This window comes from Penaeus japonicus, unplaced genomic scaffold, assembly GCF_977035675.1.
Source record: "Penaeus japonicus unplaced genomic scaffold, GWHDUDI00000001_assembly GWHDUDI00000041, whole genome shotgun sequence".
NCBI lineage: Eukaryota > Metazoa > Arthropoda > Malacostraca > Decapoda > Penaeidae > Penaeus > Penaeus japonicus.
In genome coordinates, this window is record NW_028234443.1 from 4413062 (window position 1) to 4428061 (window position 15000).

Below are 15000 nucleotides of genomic sequence, written 5' to 3' on the forward strand. Positions count from 1 at the left end.
AATGGAGGGGGAGGGGGAGGGGAAGGAGGGTAGGGGTCAGATTTTTTCTTTCTCTGACTAACTCAAGTTCGTGCTTCTCCCCTGAGTGAGGTTATCTAGATGAACGGATGACGTCATTGCCGACACGTGTGTGTGTGTGTGTGTGTGTGTGTATGTGTGTGTGTGTGTGTGTGTGTGTGTGTGTGTGTGTGTGCGTGCGCGTGCGTGCGAGTGCATTTTTAGGTTTGTTTACTATATACTTGCAATTGCGCACATCTCTTTTAAGTTTGTGATGCAGTTCCCCCTCCCACTCCCCTTCTCCTCCCCCTTCCCCCTCCCCTCTCCCTATCAACCCCCTCCTCCCATCCCCCTCCCCCTTCTCCTTCTCCCATCCCCCTCTCCCTGTCAACCCCCTCCTCCCATCCCCCTCCCCCTTCTCCCTCCTCCCCTCCCCCTCCCCCTCCCCCTTCTCTCTCCTCCCATCCCCCCCCCTTCTACCTCTCCCCTTCCCACCCCCCTCTCCCTCTCCCAATCAGACCTCCGGTACACATCCCCCCCCCTGATTCGCCACTGCAACCTCGCCCTGCAACTTTTCCGCGGTGTTCACGCACGTTTGACGGTCTTTGAGGATGCAGCGCAACATCCTTTTCTTCTCTTATAATTGCAGGAAGTGTCTTTGGCGCATTTTGGTATTTCTGTTGATTTTTGTTGTTTTTGGTGTTGGTGGTCTTGTTTTTGTTTTTTTGTTGATTTTTTGTTTTGTTTTGTATTATTATTATTATTATTATTATTGTTGTTGTTGTTGTTGTTATCATTATTATCATCATCATCATCGTTTAATAGTTTTATTTTATATTCATATTTGGGGATTAAAATTTGATTGGTTCTTTATTCTTATTGATATTGTTATTATCATCATTGTTATTGTTATTATTGTTGTTGCTATTATTATTATTCCATATTCATCTTTCGTAGTTAAAACACTAATACCGCGGGTTGAAAGGGGAAAAGGAAGGAGAGGGGAGAAGGAGGGGGGAGGGGGAGGTTTATTTAAATTACACTCCCCCCCACCATCTTCCACCCTCCACCCCTCTTTAACTTATCTCTTTTCATCGACTTTATAAGCTTTTATAAGGCCTTATGTCACTCATTATTAATGATGCTTGCGAAATATTGCGTTTGTTGCATAAGCGATGATCAATGGCAGGTGTCTTGGGCGTGGAACAATAAGTTGACATAAGAAGGAGCATGAGGGGGAGGGGGAGGGGGGAGGGGGGAGGGAAGGGAAGGGGGCGGGGAAAGGGTGGTGACGAGGTGGGTGGGGTGGCGTAAGGGGAGGGGGGAGGGGGAGTAGCGGAGGACTTCTTGCACACCTGCTCGTGCGTGCGTGCGTGCGTGCGTGAGCTTGGGTGGTGAGTCATGAAGCGTCTCCATTGTCTTGTTTCGGTTGACACTTTCAGCTTTATCATGTTTGGTTTAATTAAGTTTTGTGCGTGTGGGCTCTCTCTTTCTCTCGCTTGATCTCTTTCGATACTCTCTTCTCTCTCTCGATCTCTCTTGATCTCTTTTTCTCTCTCTCTCGATCTCTTTCGCTACTCTCTCTCTCTCCCTCTCTCCCTCTCTCCCCCCTTCTCCCTCTCTCCCTCCTCCCCTTCCCTCTCAAGTCGTTCACCTTGCTTCGCTTTTCTCTCCTCTCCTCTTCTCTTCTCTTCTCTTCTCTTCTCTTCTCTTCTCCCGACGCGGCTGGCTGGCTGGCTGGTTGCGTTGAACTCTTTTGAACTCTCTGAACTCTTATGAATTCTCGTGACCTCCCGTGAACTCTCTGGAAGCTTTCTTTGTTTATTGATTTTTTTTAAAAGGTGTGATTGTTATTTTTTATTTTATTTTTTTCGATAAATAAGGTGTAATTGTTTATTATTTTTTCGGTTTGTCTTTTTATTTATTTATTGCTTTGTTTTATTTTTATTTGTATTTTTTTGAGGAGGGGGATGTATGGATGGGTTTCTGTGTTGATTGTTTGTTTGTTTGTATGCGTTCCGTCCATAGGTTGTGTTATGAATGGTTTAATTAAATGTACAGGATTGATTTATTATGTATTTTTATTACTTCGTTACATTTTTTTTTTCTTAGTTTTTTTCACTCTTTATTTTCATTACTATTTCTATCTTTTTTATTATTATTCTAGAAGCATAAGAAAGAGAAAGAAGGGGAGTCGGCAGAAAAGAGGGGAAATACGGAAATCGAAATAAATCAAAGACTTACGAGAGATGAACGTTAAAGGAAAGGGAAAAGAAAGAAAAGATCTAGGAATGGAGAGAAAGGGAAAATGGGAAAACCGAAAGAAAATGGGAATAAGGAGAAAGTCGGGAATGAAAGTAAACATCAAGGAAGGAAGAAATACCCAAAATGGGGGGGGGGGATTTAACATAGATAGATATATAAAGAGAGAGAGAGAAAGAAAGAGAGAGCGAGAGAGAGAGAGAGAGAGAGAGAGAGAGAGAGAGAGAGGGGGGGATAGGTGTGTGGTGTGAGAGTGAGAATCGTTGCCGTGTTGCAGGGCTGCAGAGTCGCCAGTCAGTGCAGAGGGGAAGCCCGGCCGGTCTGGAAGCCAAGCCCTCTCGCTCACGAAATGCTTGCCCCCCCCCCCTTCCTCCCCCTCCCACCGGGACAGGGGAGGGAGGAGCAGGTGGCGGGGGCGGCGATTCGGCTGCATGATTGGGGGGGTAGGGGGTGGGGGGTGGATGGGGTAGGGGGTAGGGATGAAGGGAGGGGGGTGAGGAGGGTGGAAGGGGGTAGGGGTAGGGGTAGGGGGTAGGGAGGGTGGAAGGGGTACGGGGTAGGGATGAAGGGAGGGGGGTGTAAGGGGTGGAAGGGGCAGGGGGTAGGGATGAAGGGTGGGGGGTGGAAGGGTATGTTGGGGGTGAGAGGAGGGTGAGTGCGGGGTGGGGGGGGCAATACAAGGCTTCCTGGCTGACTGTCACGTACGCTTGCTAAGAAGACACGCGAGGAGGAAGAAAAGAGGAAGGGGGAAGGAAGAAGGAAGAAGAACAAGAAGAGGAGAAATGGAGGAGTGAAATGAGTAAAAAAAAAAGTAAAGAAGATAGGGGTAGGAAGAGGAAGCGAGAGAGAGAGAGAAGAGAAGTAGTGAACGGAAAGGATTGGCATGAGTGAGGAAAAGGGATCAAGTATAGATAAAAGACGAAACCAATAGAGAAGAGAGAAAGAAGGAGGGTAGAGTAGAGAAAGAGAGAGAGAAAGAAGAAGGAGGAGGAGTAAGGAAGGGGAAAGAAGAGGAAGAGGCGAGGTGAAGGAAGAAAGAAAGAGGAGCAGGAAAAATAGGAAAAATGATAAAAGGAAAAAGGTACAGACGGGTACGACGACAAAGAATAAAGAGTTGGAGGAAGAAGAAGAGTAAGAAGAATAAGAGTAGGGAATTGTTGACTCGCCTCGAACCTTGAGTGAGAGCGTGTGACACGCGGCCAGCGAAGGAGAGATCAGCTGGGGGGGGGCTTCTGCCACTTGACCTCCTCCAGAGGGAAGACTGGAATGGGCCTTCGTGCGTGCGGGCGGGCGCGTGGGCGGGGCGGGTGGGCGTTAAAAGGGCGTAGAGGGAGGAGGAGGAAGGAAAAAAAAGGTTTTCCTCTATTGTGGCCCATATGTGTACTTACAACTGGGCACTGGTACCGTACCGTACCGTACCGTACGGAGCTCCATCGACCCCTATTCTGGCGGGTCCTCGTGCTGCTGCCTGGCAATGTTGTAGTAACGGCTGTAGTAAACAAAGTGCACGTGTCGTTGTCGTTGTTTTTGTTGTTGTTGGTTGTGTTATGATTGTTGTTGTAGGCTGTCGTTATAATTTGTTTCTTATAGATTTTTTGACAGGGGTCGATAGGATTTTTGATACGTGATAGGAAGTTTAAGATAATTTCATTTTACTTTTTTCATTATATATATATATATATATATATATATATATATATATATATATATATATTTATTTATTATTTATTTATATATGTATATATATATTTATATTTATATTTAATATATATATATATATATTATATATATATAAATATATATATATTATATATATATATATATATATATATATATATATATGTAATCACATTTTACCGAAAAGCAAATCTTTACAGAGAAGGGCTGTTTTAAATAAGGCATAAATCTGCGTTTATAGCATCAAGTTTAAAGCCCTTTACAAAAGAAATCTAATTTTGAATGCCGTATATTTTTACGAAGAGGACATTGAATAAATGGATATGCAAATTTTGTGCCCCCCCCCCTCCTAGTCTTTTCTCTCTCTCTCTCTCTCTCTCTCTCTCTCTCTCTCTCTCTCTCTCTCTCTCTCTCTCTCTCTCTCTCTCTCTCTCTCTCTCTCTCTCTCTCTCTCTCCCTCTCCCTCTCCTTCCTCTCCCCTCTCTTCATACTCCCCCTTCTGCCTCTCCCCTCCCCTCCCCTCTCCTCTCGTCCTTCCCCCTTCTCCTTCCCCTTCCCCTCAGCCTCTTCCACTTTCTATTTCCCTTTCCTCTTTCCCTTCCTCTCCCTCTCCTACATCTCCCCCCTCTCCCCCCCTCTTTTCTCTTTTCCTCTCCCCACTCTTTTCTCTCTCCCCCCCCCCCCCCTCTTTTCTCTCTCCTCTCTCCTCTCTCCTTTCCTCCCTCCTCTCCTCCCATATCTCTCTCTTCCCTCATCCCCTCATCCCCTCTCCCCTCTTTTCCTCTTATTTATGTTTGTGAGCGATTAGCGTTTTATCAGTAACGGCTATGACGCTAATGACACCGTGGTGAACATGGTGTCTAATTATTATGATAATCGTTACCGTCTTATTCGCCGTTGCATGATTTTTATCTCCCATTTTTTACGTTATTGCATTTTTATATTTATTATTTTTTCTTTACCTTATTTTTCGTTTTTTGTAATTTTTTCATGTTTGTTTGTTTGTTTGTTTGTTTGTTTGTTTACGGGTATTGCAAGACTGTTCTGTTCCGTTGGTGTATTATTGATAATTTGTTGCAAGCTGCGTTTTATCCTCTGCAAAGCGTGAGGTTATTGATATTGCAAGCAAATCAGATCATGAATATCTCAGTTTTTTTTCAACACTGGGAAGAGTAGGCCTATATGAGTTTGACTATTTATTTGAGGGTTTTTCGGATCGTTGGGGTGGGGTGGCAGTGGGGGGGGGATTGTCTAGGCTTAGGTTATGGTTTCGAGGGAAAGTGTGAAGTTGTTGGTCCGCTGTTGTTGTTATTGTTGTTGTTGTTATTGGTTCCATGTTGGGTGTTCGGGTAGTTTGGTTAGTAATTGCGGTTTCTCTCTTTTCTTATTTTCTTTTTTTCTTTTCTTTTTTCTCTCTCCGTTTCCTATCTTCTCCCCCCCCCCCCCTGTCTCTCCATCTCTCTCTCTATCTATCTATCCATCTATCCATCCCTCCCTCTCCCTCTCCCTCTCCCTCTCCCTCTCCTTCCTTCCTGGTACGTTTTACATCAAGCTTGATACGTTTGATTTTTATTTTATTTTTTGAGGGGAGGGGGTGTGTTCCCTGGCTTGGTTTTAATTGGTATCAGAAAAATAGAATCAGAAGAGGAGGAAAAGAAATAGGAATAGGAGGAGAGAGAGGAGGAGGAGGAGGAGGAAGAAGAAGAGGAGGAGAAGGAACGAACAAACGAACAGGAACAGCAGCAGCAGGATGAAAGGAGCAAAGAGGAAAAGGAAGAGGAAGAGAAAGAGGAAGAGGAGGAGGAGGGGTAGGGGGGTTAGGGAGGAAGGACGGGTGCTGCAGTAGTAGGTGTAGGAGTATCAATATTCGAGAGGGCGCCGCAAAATCCGGGGCAAATCCTCCTTAGTGGCGGTGGGAAGGTTGACACACACGTGGAGTAAACATGGGAGGTGTGTTTGCCGGGCTGACTTGATCAAACACGGCCGGTGTGTGTGTGTGTGTATTTGTGTGTGTGTGTGTGTGTGTGTGCGTGGACGGACCTCACCTCCCTCCCGGCTGGCTTGCTTGTTGTAGTCCGCTGGCTTGCGTGCGCTCTCGCTCTCTCTCTCTTTTTCTCAATATCGCTCTATCGCTAGCTCTCTCTCTCTCTCAATATCGCTGTCTCTCTCTCTCTCTCTCTCAATATCGCTGTCTCTCTCTCTCTCTCTCTCAATATCGCTGTCTCTCTCTCTCTCTCTCTCAATATCGCTGTCTCTCTCTCTCTCTCTCTCTCTCTCAATATCGCTCTCTCTCTCTCTCTCTCTCTCTCTCTCTCTCTCTCTCTCTCTCTCTCTCTCTCTCTCTCTCTCTCTCTCTCTCTCTCTCTCTTCGCTCTCTCTCTCTCTCTCTCTCTCTCTCTCTCTCTCTCTCTCTCTCTCTCTCTCTCTCTCTCTCTCTCTCTCTCTCTCTCTCTCTCTCACTCTACTCTCTTTTTTCAATTATTTGACCTTCCATGTGTATATGTGCAGGAGGTAACATGTGCACGCGTGTGTGTACATATCTGTTTCTTTATGATTGAATTCTAGACACATACAGCTGCAAATCCTATCAAAGAGGGAGAGAGGGGGAGGGAGAGAGAGAGAGGAGGGATAGAGAGAGAGGGGGGGTAGAGGGGGGGGAGAGACACGCCTTTTCCCACACGGCGGCGCAGCGCGTGTGGTTGTGGTGGCGTGTGGCGTGGTGGAGCTGGCACTGGCACTGGAGGCAGGACAGTCCAGGCAGGCAAGGCAGGCACTCTGGCGCTCCTCCCTCCTCCTCCTCCCTCTTCCTTCTCCTCCTCTTCCTCCTCCTCCTCCTCCTCCTCCTCCTCCTCCTCCTCCTCCTTCTCTTCCTCCTCCCTCTCCACCTCTTCCTCCTCCTCCTCCTCTTCCTCCTCCTCCTTCCTCCTCCTCCTTCCTCCTTCTCCTCCTCCTCCTTCTCCTCCTCCTTCTCCTCCTCCTCCTCCTCCTCCTTTTCCTCCCTCCTCCTCCTCAACCACCACCTCCTCTTCCACCTCCCCCCTCCCCCTCCCCCCTCCCCCCTCCCCCCCTCCCTCTCCGTGCGTGCCGCAGTGGTGGTGCCGCAGTGGCAAGGCACAGTAAGGCGGGCCAAACCGAACCAGCCCGTGGCACCCGTTTGGCCCGGCTCGGCTGGGCTGGGCTCGGTGGCACTCACTTACTTACTTACTTGCTTGCTTCGGCCACGCCTACCTACATGAGGTCGTCGGGGGGTGGGGGTGGTGGAGGGCGTGTGTTGCTTCGCTTTGACGGTGGAGGAGGGAGGGATGTGGGGTGGGGGGTGGGAGGAGGGTAAGAAAGTGGGCGTGGGAAGATTTTTTTTTTTTTTTGGGGGGGGAGGTGGTTGGTTAGTTGATTGGTTGATTGGTTTTTATTATTAATATTTTTTGTTTTTACTTATTTATTTTTATTTTCATTTTTTTTTTTTCCAAATGAGGATGAGACAGAAGAATATTCGTACATAAGGTCTATATGTATATGAATTATGAATGGTTATTGTCATTATCATTACTATTATTACCATTATTACTATCATCACCACCGCCATCACCACCCCACCATTGTTATCATCATTAGTCATCGTGATAAGCGTCGCCGGTCCTCGCATACGGGCGTGTATCCATGCATCTATCCCTCCCCGTCGGAGGTGGCCGGGGCTAAGAATTGATTTTCCTCGCCGGGATAATGGGACTCTCGTCGCCTCTCTCGGGTCTTTGGGATTGGGGGGGTAGGGAGGGGGGAAGGGGGGGAGGGATGGACTTGGAGGGACTGGGAAGAGGGGGCGGTTCTTTGCTGGACTCGGAGGGGCTTCTGGGCTTCTTGCTTGGATTGGGAGGGGGATGGAGGGATGGGTGGAGAGGGAGAGAATTTCCCTTCCTTCCTTTCCTTTCCTTTTTCATTTGGTGTCCTTTTTTCCCAATCTTCCGCCTCCTCCTTCCTCCCTTTCCTCCCTTATCTTTCTGTATCCTTTTCCCCCTATCTCTTCCCATCCATTCCCATTTCGATCCTTCCCGTGTTTACCCTTTCTTTCCCTTCCCTTTTCTGTTTTCCACTTCTCTTCTGATTCCTTTCCCTTGCCAACTCTTTGCCTCTTCCCCTCCTCTCTTTCCCCCTCCTTTCTTTTTACTTCTCTTACTTCACATCCCCTTCTCCATACCCACCTCTACCTTCACATCTCCCCCTCCCTGTCCTCCCCCCTCCTCCCTTCCCCCCCTCCCTATCCTCCTCCCCCTCCTCCCTTCCCTTCCCTCCCATATCCTCTCCTTCACATCCCACTCCCCTCTCCCCTTCCCTCCCATACCCTCTCCCGTCTCCCTTCTCCCCTCTCCCCCTTCCTCTCTCTCCTCTCCCCTCTCCCCTCTCTCCCCTCTCCCCTCCCATACCCTCTCCCCTCTCCCCTCTCCTCTCTCCTCACCCTTCTTCGTCCAAAACCCCACGTTAAGCCACGAGGGGCGGCAGTGTTGACAACTCCGAACCCGCATCCTCTCGCATTTGCAATTGCAAACGCCAGTTCATTCAAAGTTCAGGAGAGAAGGTACACATGGGGAGGAGGGGGGGGGGTTATGTTTGTGTGCGGGGGTTGCTTGACACCTACGCGCGTGCACATGCATAAATTCATATAAACAAACATATGTACATAAATATATTTATACACACATACATACATTTGAGCTATGTATTACCTGCAGATCACGCTTACTTACAGGCAGATATGTACAGTGCACGCTCGCTCCTGTACACACACACACACACACACACACACACACACACACACACACACACACACACACACACACACACACACACACACACACACACACACACACACACACACACATTCACAATTTCACACTTACTTTTTTTTTTCATTAGCATTATTTATTTGATTATTTCTTGTGCTTTGCGGTAGCATTTGTGTGTGTGTCGGTACGTGTATGTACGTTATGTTTGTAGATGTTTCTTTGTTAGTCTGTCTATCTTAGTAAAGGGGGGGGGGGGGTGTAAGGGTTCTGTGAGCACAAGGAACCCCGATAGGCGGCTTAGAACTGGGCCCAGTTTGGTCACTCAAAAAAAAAAGAAAAAAAGATATATATATACATATATACATATATACAATAAGTTATGGTGAATAAAAACACAGTTGATCACATTAGGAAATACATAAATCTAAAACAACACGAAATAAAATATTAAAAGATGTAGTGACTTTTAAGATATACAAGATAAGCAAAATTATATTAATAGGCTCGGGTGAAAGCATAAAAGACAACAAAACAGGGTAAACTACCTCTAACATAAGAGAACTAACCACCTGCATACGTAAGACATTAATATTACGGCAGTTATGATAATTATGACTGCAATTGTCAGCATCACTCACTTATTACTCATAGCACAATAAGAGAACATAGTGATCCAAAATCCCCGAATGTCATAACGCCCATTGTCAGGCAAGAGCTCCTGTGTCATGTATGACGAATAAACACGTAATCCGTCGTTAATTAACGGGTTAAAACAAAAAAGGTCGGAGGCGAAAGTAAAAGAACGCCACAAGATGTTACAAAAACGCGAAAAGGTTAACCTACTGTTGCCAATTAGTAAACAAGATTAAATAAAAAAAAGGAAAATGGTAATAAAAGATAAATTCAAGTAAAACCGAAGGTGATGCAGCTGATTTACCTAACGCAAAATCCAACCAAATGTACATACACAAAGTTAGATCAAACAATACAGTGATACAATCTGATCACATCAACATGCCACTTGAGATGAACAGTGACAGCCTTAACGCAAAATGTGGAGAGAAAAAAACAAATACATAAAACGAAGGGAACCAAATTAAAACAAAAACATAAAAGGGAATGCCAAAAGGAAAGTACAGGTGGCTAAGACACGTAATTTGATGCCTGTAGCAAATGTGTGTATGTGTGTGTGTGTGTGTGTGTGTGTGTGTATAATATAATATATAATATATAATATATATATAATCTTGGTATAATCTGTGTTATCTTGTATTGTTCCTCCGTGGAATGGCTAGGATGGGGAAGGAAAAGGGGAGAAGAGATATAGAAGAAGAATGACGAAAGAAAAATAAAGAAAGGGAGAGAGAGGGAGTCTGTGTGTGTGTGTGAGAGAGAGAGAGAGAGAGAGAGAGAGAGAGAGAGAGAGAGAGAGAGAGAGAGAGACCGTGATTCAGTGATGCAATGGAAGGAAGGTCGGAGCACTTCACGCCCCGTGTTGTTGAGGGAAGAACCTCTTACGGCCTCGTCCAGAAGCCATAGGGAGGCGAGAGGAAAGGTAACGGGAGACGGGCGGGGGAGGGGGCGGGGGCGGGAGGGGGGTGCAGACAGACTTGGCAGGGGAAGGGGCGCTCTCTCTCATTCTCTTTCTCTTTCCCTTTCTCTCTCTCTCTCTTTCTCTCCCTCCCCACCTCCCTTTTCTCTCGCCTTTCTTTCATTTATTCCTACCCTTCACCCTATTTCTTTTGTTACTCTCTTACTCTTCCTTTCTCCCTCTCCCAGCCCTTCTCTCTCTCTTTCTCTCTCTCTTTTTCTCCTTCGCCCTCTCGCTCGTGCTCTCTCTCCCTCTGTCTCGCCTTCCCTTCATTCATTTAGTCCGCGTCTCTTGCTGCTTAACTTTTATTCGGTTTGTGAATTATGAAAAGAGAGTAATGGTCACAGGGCATGGTATTAGTTATGATGATTATGATGGTAGTGGTATTTCATGTTGTCATCATGTGTGTGTTTTGCCTTGGTATTTTATCATTTATGTTTATCTACATTCTTTGATTATGGCTATTGTCTTGTGTGTGTGTGTGTATGTATGTATGTATGTATGTATGTATGTGTATATATATATATATATATATATATATATATATATATATATATATATATATATGTATATATATATATATTATCATTATCGTTTTTTAACTTTTTTAATGAGATGACTGTTATCATTCGAATTATTTTACGTAATGCCAATAATTGCATTGCTGTCAATTATACCGTTGATTATATAGCACATGGCATTAAGCATTGTGATGGATGATTATCGTTATCATTGTTGTTACATTTCCATTGTCATCATTGTTGTTGTTGTTATTAAATTTAATTGTTTTTATCATTGTATTTGATTGTTGTTTCATTATATTTCATTGTTTTTTTATCGTTATATTTAATTGTTTTTATCATTTTTAATTATTGTTATCATTATATTTTCTCATTATTATTTTATTTTAGTTTCTCATTTGTTACTTACATTTTATTATTGATGTCATATACATTTTATTATTATTGTTATAATTTAATTGTTATAATCATACATGGTGCTTCTTTGTCCATTCTTTATTCTTTATTTATTTACTTTTACCTCGTTTTCATTGGGATTGAAAGCGGAAAGTTAGTTCCTCGGTCGGCAACCCTTGTATGTCTTAATCCAAAGTTGCTTGCGGTCTTTTTCTGCGGCAAAGTGTCTGCGGTGGTTGGTTGACTGGTTGTCTGGTTGGTTGGTTGACTGGGGCAGCAGAGGCCTAGGCGCGTTCATGGTGTTTGTGAGATTTATCGATTTTTTTCCCATTATAACACTCGCGAGGGTTGGCTATTTTTCGAGGGTGTTTGGTTGTGATTTGGTTAATGTTTTTTTTTTTTTAGTCGTGTGGGTGTGGGTTTAGTTGTATTTATTTTTTTTTTCTTTGTTTGATTCATTTTTTTTTCTTTCCATTTGTTTTTATCTTAACGTGTTTCGTTTTTATTTTTCCTCTCTCTCTCTCTCTCTCTCTCTCTCTCTCTCTCTCTCTCTCTCTCTCTCCTCTCTCTCTCTCTCTCTCTCTCTCTCTCTCTCTCTCTCTCTCTCTCTCTCTCTCTCTCTCTCTCTCTCTCTCTCTCTCTCTCTCTCTCTCTCTCTCTCTCTCTCTCTCTCTCTCTCTCTCTCTCTCTCTCTGTTCCCGCCATCTGCATTTCTCTAATCGAATTATTATCCTCTATATTATCCCTTATTATCATGTATATTACCCTTTTTATTCTTCTTCTACGTTATCCTTCTTCCCCCTCTATGCACATTTACCTTCTTCTGTAGACACCAAAAACAGGAGAACAAAGAAATAAATAGAAAAAGGTTTATACCCCCCGTTGGAAGCACGTCCGGCGCGCATAAACAAATGGTTACCATGGCAACGGCCTTTCGTCATCTTGCTTGTTTTTCCCCTCGTGTGACTGGCCTTGAACCCCTCCCCCCCCTCCCCTCCCCTCTTTCCCTCCCTTTGTTCACTAATCTCTTTTATTTACTATTTGACTTTTATTTATGTTAATTTAATCTTTTAATTGTTCATTTTGGATGTACTCGGCTGGTCTGACCTTGTGTGTAGTAGAGTGCATGACGATGTGTAATGCATTTTATGACCTAGGTTTTCGTGTGACATTGTATAGGGTTTATATGTCCTTGATTTAACCTTTTATGACCTTTCTATCTTGATTTGACCCAATGTGAGCTATGTATTTTATTTTGTATTTACGGATGTAAATGATTTAACCTTGTATGACAAATGCAACTTGATTTTGACCTTGTATGAGCTATGTCTCTTCATTTGACCTTGTACGACCAGTGTGCTGAACTTTGATTTGACCTTGGTTGATGCTGTATTATCACTCTGTGGATTTTAGTCTTGTTATAGTTTTTTTTTTCTCGGTTTTGATGTTAAAAGGATTCGGTTTGGGGCTGAGGGAGGGAGGGAGAGGGAGGGGGTGGGAGGAAGAGACTTATTATATACTTTTTTATTGTTATTGTATTTGTTTTGAAGGGTTTTTTAGTACAGATATATTTTATATGACTTTTGGATTTACTTCAAATTATGAATATTTTGTTGTTGGGATCATATAGTTGAACATTTTCTCATTTTATGTTTGGTATTGTTTTTTTTTATTCTAATGGCAAGGGTGATTGATTGATTTAGTGATAATGGGAATGCTGATATTGGTGATAAAGATTAAGGTGAGAAGGAGGAGGAGGAGGAGAATCCTAATATCAACACCACTGATAACTGTTACTGATAAGAGGGATAATGAGAAAAAGTAATTATGATACTTGGACTAAGAGTAATAGTTATAACAACGATAACCCATGGTAATGACAGCACAAGGAGTAATAACGATTATCATCAATAATCAGACAATGCAAAGACACAAAAGAACAAATGTTAAATAACCATCTCTTTTTTTCCTTCCCTCTCAGGTGTACCCGGAACGCGACATCACCAACATCGTCGAGTCATCACACTACTACAAGGTGCCCAACTTCTGCCGTATTGGTCATGCCAAGTGCAAAGCCTCTGCCTGGGTCAAGCCCTACCGCTGTCTTGGTGAGTTGCTGGACTGTGTTGATGAGGGTCGGGGAGGGGAGGGAAGGGTTGGGTTGGGTTGGGGTTTTGTGTGGGTTTGTGCTTGTGCTTGTGTGTGGGGATGTGTGTGTGTGTGTGTGTGTGTGTGTGTGTGTGATATGTGGATTTGTCTGGCAGTGTGCGTTGTGTCCTGTTTGTCTCGTCTTGATGAGGTGGTAGGTTCTTTAGGTGATGGTAAATGTGTGGTAATCTTTGATGGTGGGGATGGTGTGCGATTTTTATCAAAAACACCTCCTTTACATCTTTTGCATAATCTTTTCTGCATTTGTCACAAAGAATCTCTTGAATGATGGTGAAGTTTTAAGTATCTGAACCGCTAGACCATTGTGATGATATTTGGTGGCAGTGATGATGATTGTGGTGATGGTCTGTAGTGGTCGGGAGTGCTTGTTGTTGGGGGGAGGTACCAAAATGGTATTGATGTGATGAGGATAGGGAAAACCAGCTCCCTGAATTGTAGGATGAAGATTAAGTTCCCTGTATTGCTGGGCTACAAATGTGATGACCATCTTTAGTCCCTTCTTCTGTAGTCTTGTTAAGTTGTTGGACCTAAATGATAAAGATAGTGATGAGGATAAGACCCACCTCTTTGTGTTTGCCGGTACCTTCCGCGTGTTAAGTGTGATGTTCGTTGTTGCAAGGCCTTTGTAAAGAAGGAAGACGGAGGTAATGAGGTCATTACTTATTCTCTTTCTGTCTTGTAGGTGATGGGGTTCGTTTAGTGTGTAATTGGGAGGTCTTGTGTGTGTGTGTGTGTGTGCGTGTGCGTGTGCGTCTGTGTGAGAGAGAGAGAGAGAGCACGAGTTTATGAATACACATATTTATATGTATATGTTTATGTGTGGGCATGCTTGTGGATGTTGTCCCTTTCTTCAGCAGTGTGAGAAAATGTCCTTTGTGTTTAATCCTCCTTTGTCCTGTTGTGTCGTGGGTTTATTTTGTATTACCTCCTTTGTCCTGTTGTGTCTTGGGTTTATTTTGTATTGCAGCAGGAAATCGTTTGAGTCTGTCTCACTCGACTGTGTATTTCCCTTTTTTTTATATGCTCTCTCTTGGTTCCTTTTTAAGTGCTGAATTGTGTTGTTTGTTTAGTCCCAAGTATGTATAAAGATTTGGATAGTTTTTTTTATTTTGAATTGAAAAACTGATACATTATAGAAGGGATTATGTAGAATTATGTAATCTAGTTTTATTTTACCGGAAGTGACTCTCTAGTCAAAGTAAGGAAAATGAAAGGCACAAACATTTTGTCATTTTTATCTTTCTACTTAAAGGTGCTATCTGTCCTGTTCCTTTTGAGAAGAAAACCCCAAATGCTGTCAGCAAAGTGATTTTTCTTAGTTCAGGGCCACAAGATATAGGTAAAATAAAAGAGAAAAAAAAAATCATCCTGAATTTGTCGTGCACCCTATCCTTTTTGAGAAGAGAACCCCAAACACTGTTCATGTTTCAGAAGGATCCTTCCAGTCGGACGCCCTGCTGGTCCCGGAGGGCTGCCTCTTCGACCACATTCACAACCAGTCGCGGTGCTGGGAGTTTGACCGCTGGAACACCACAGCCGACCATGCCTGTGGGGCACGCAGGATGACGCTCAAGTCCTTCGCCATGCTCCTGCCATGCGGGATCGACGT

The 15000-nt window shown here is 44.0% G+C and overlaps 1 protein-coding gene across 2 annotated transcripts in view; it reads left to right on the forward strand.

Annotated features, from left to right (window-relative positions):
- Window positions 1-15000, forward strand: part of Appl (amyloid-beta-like protein) — a 98589-nt gene that overhangs the window by 73547 nt on the left and 10042 nt on the right. Inside the window, exons 3-4 of one of the 2 annotated variants that reach the window (XM_043022359.2) lie at window positions 13204-13330; window positions 14826-15000. The exon at window positions 14826-15000 is cut by the window's right edge and continues 190 nt beyond it. In XM_043022359.2, coding sequence (XP_042878293.1) covers window positions 13204-13330; window positions 14826-15000 — 302 coding nt within the window. Of the gene's footprint in view, window positions 1-13203; window positions 13331-14822 lie in introns of both variants that reach the window. The other variant, XM_043022358.2, reaches the window with a different exon arrangement.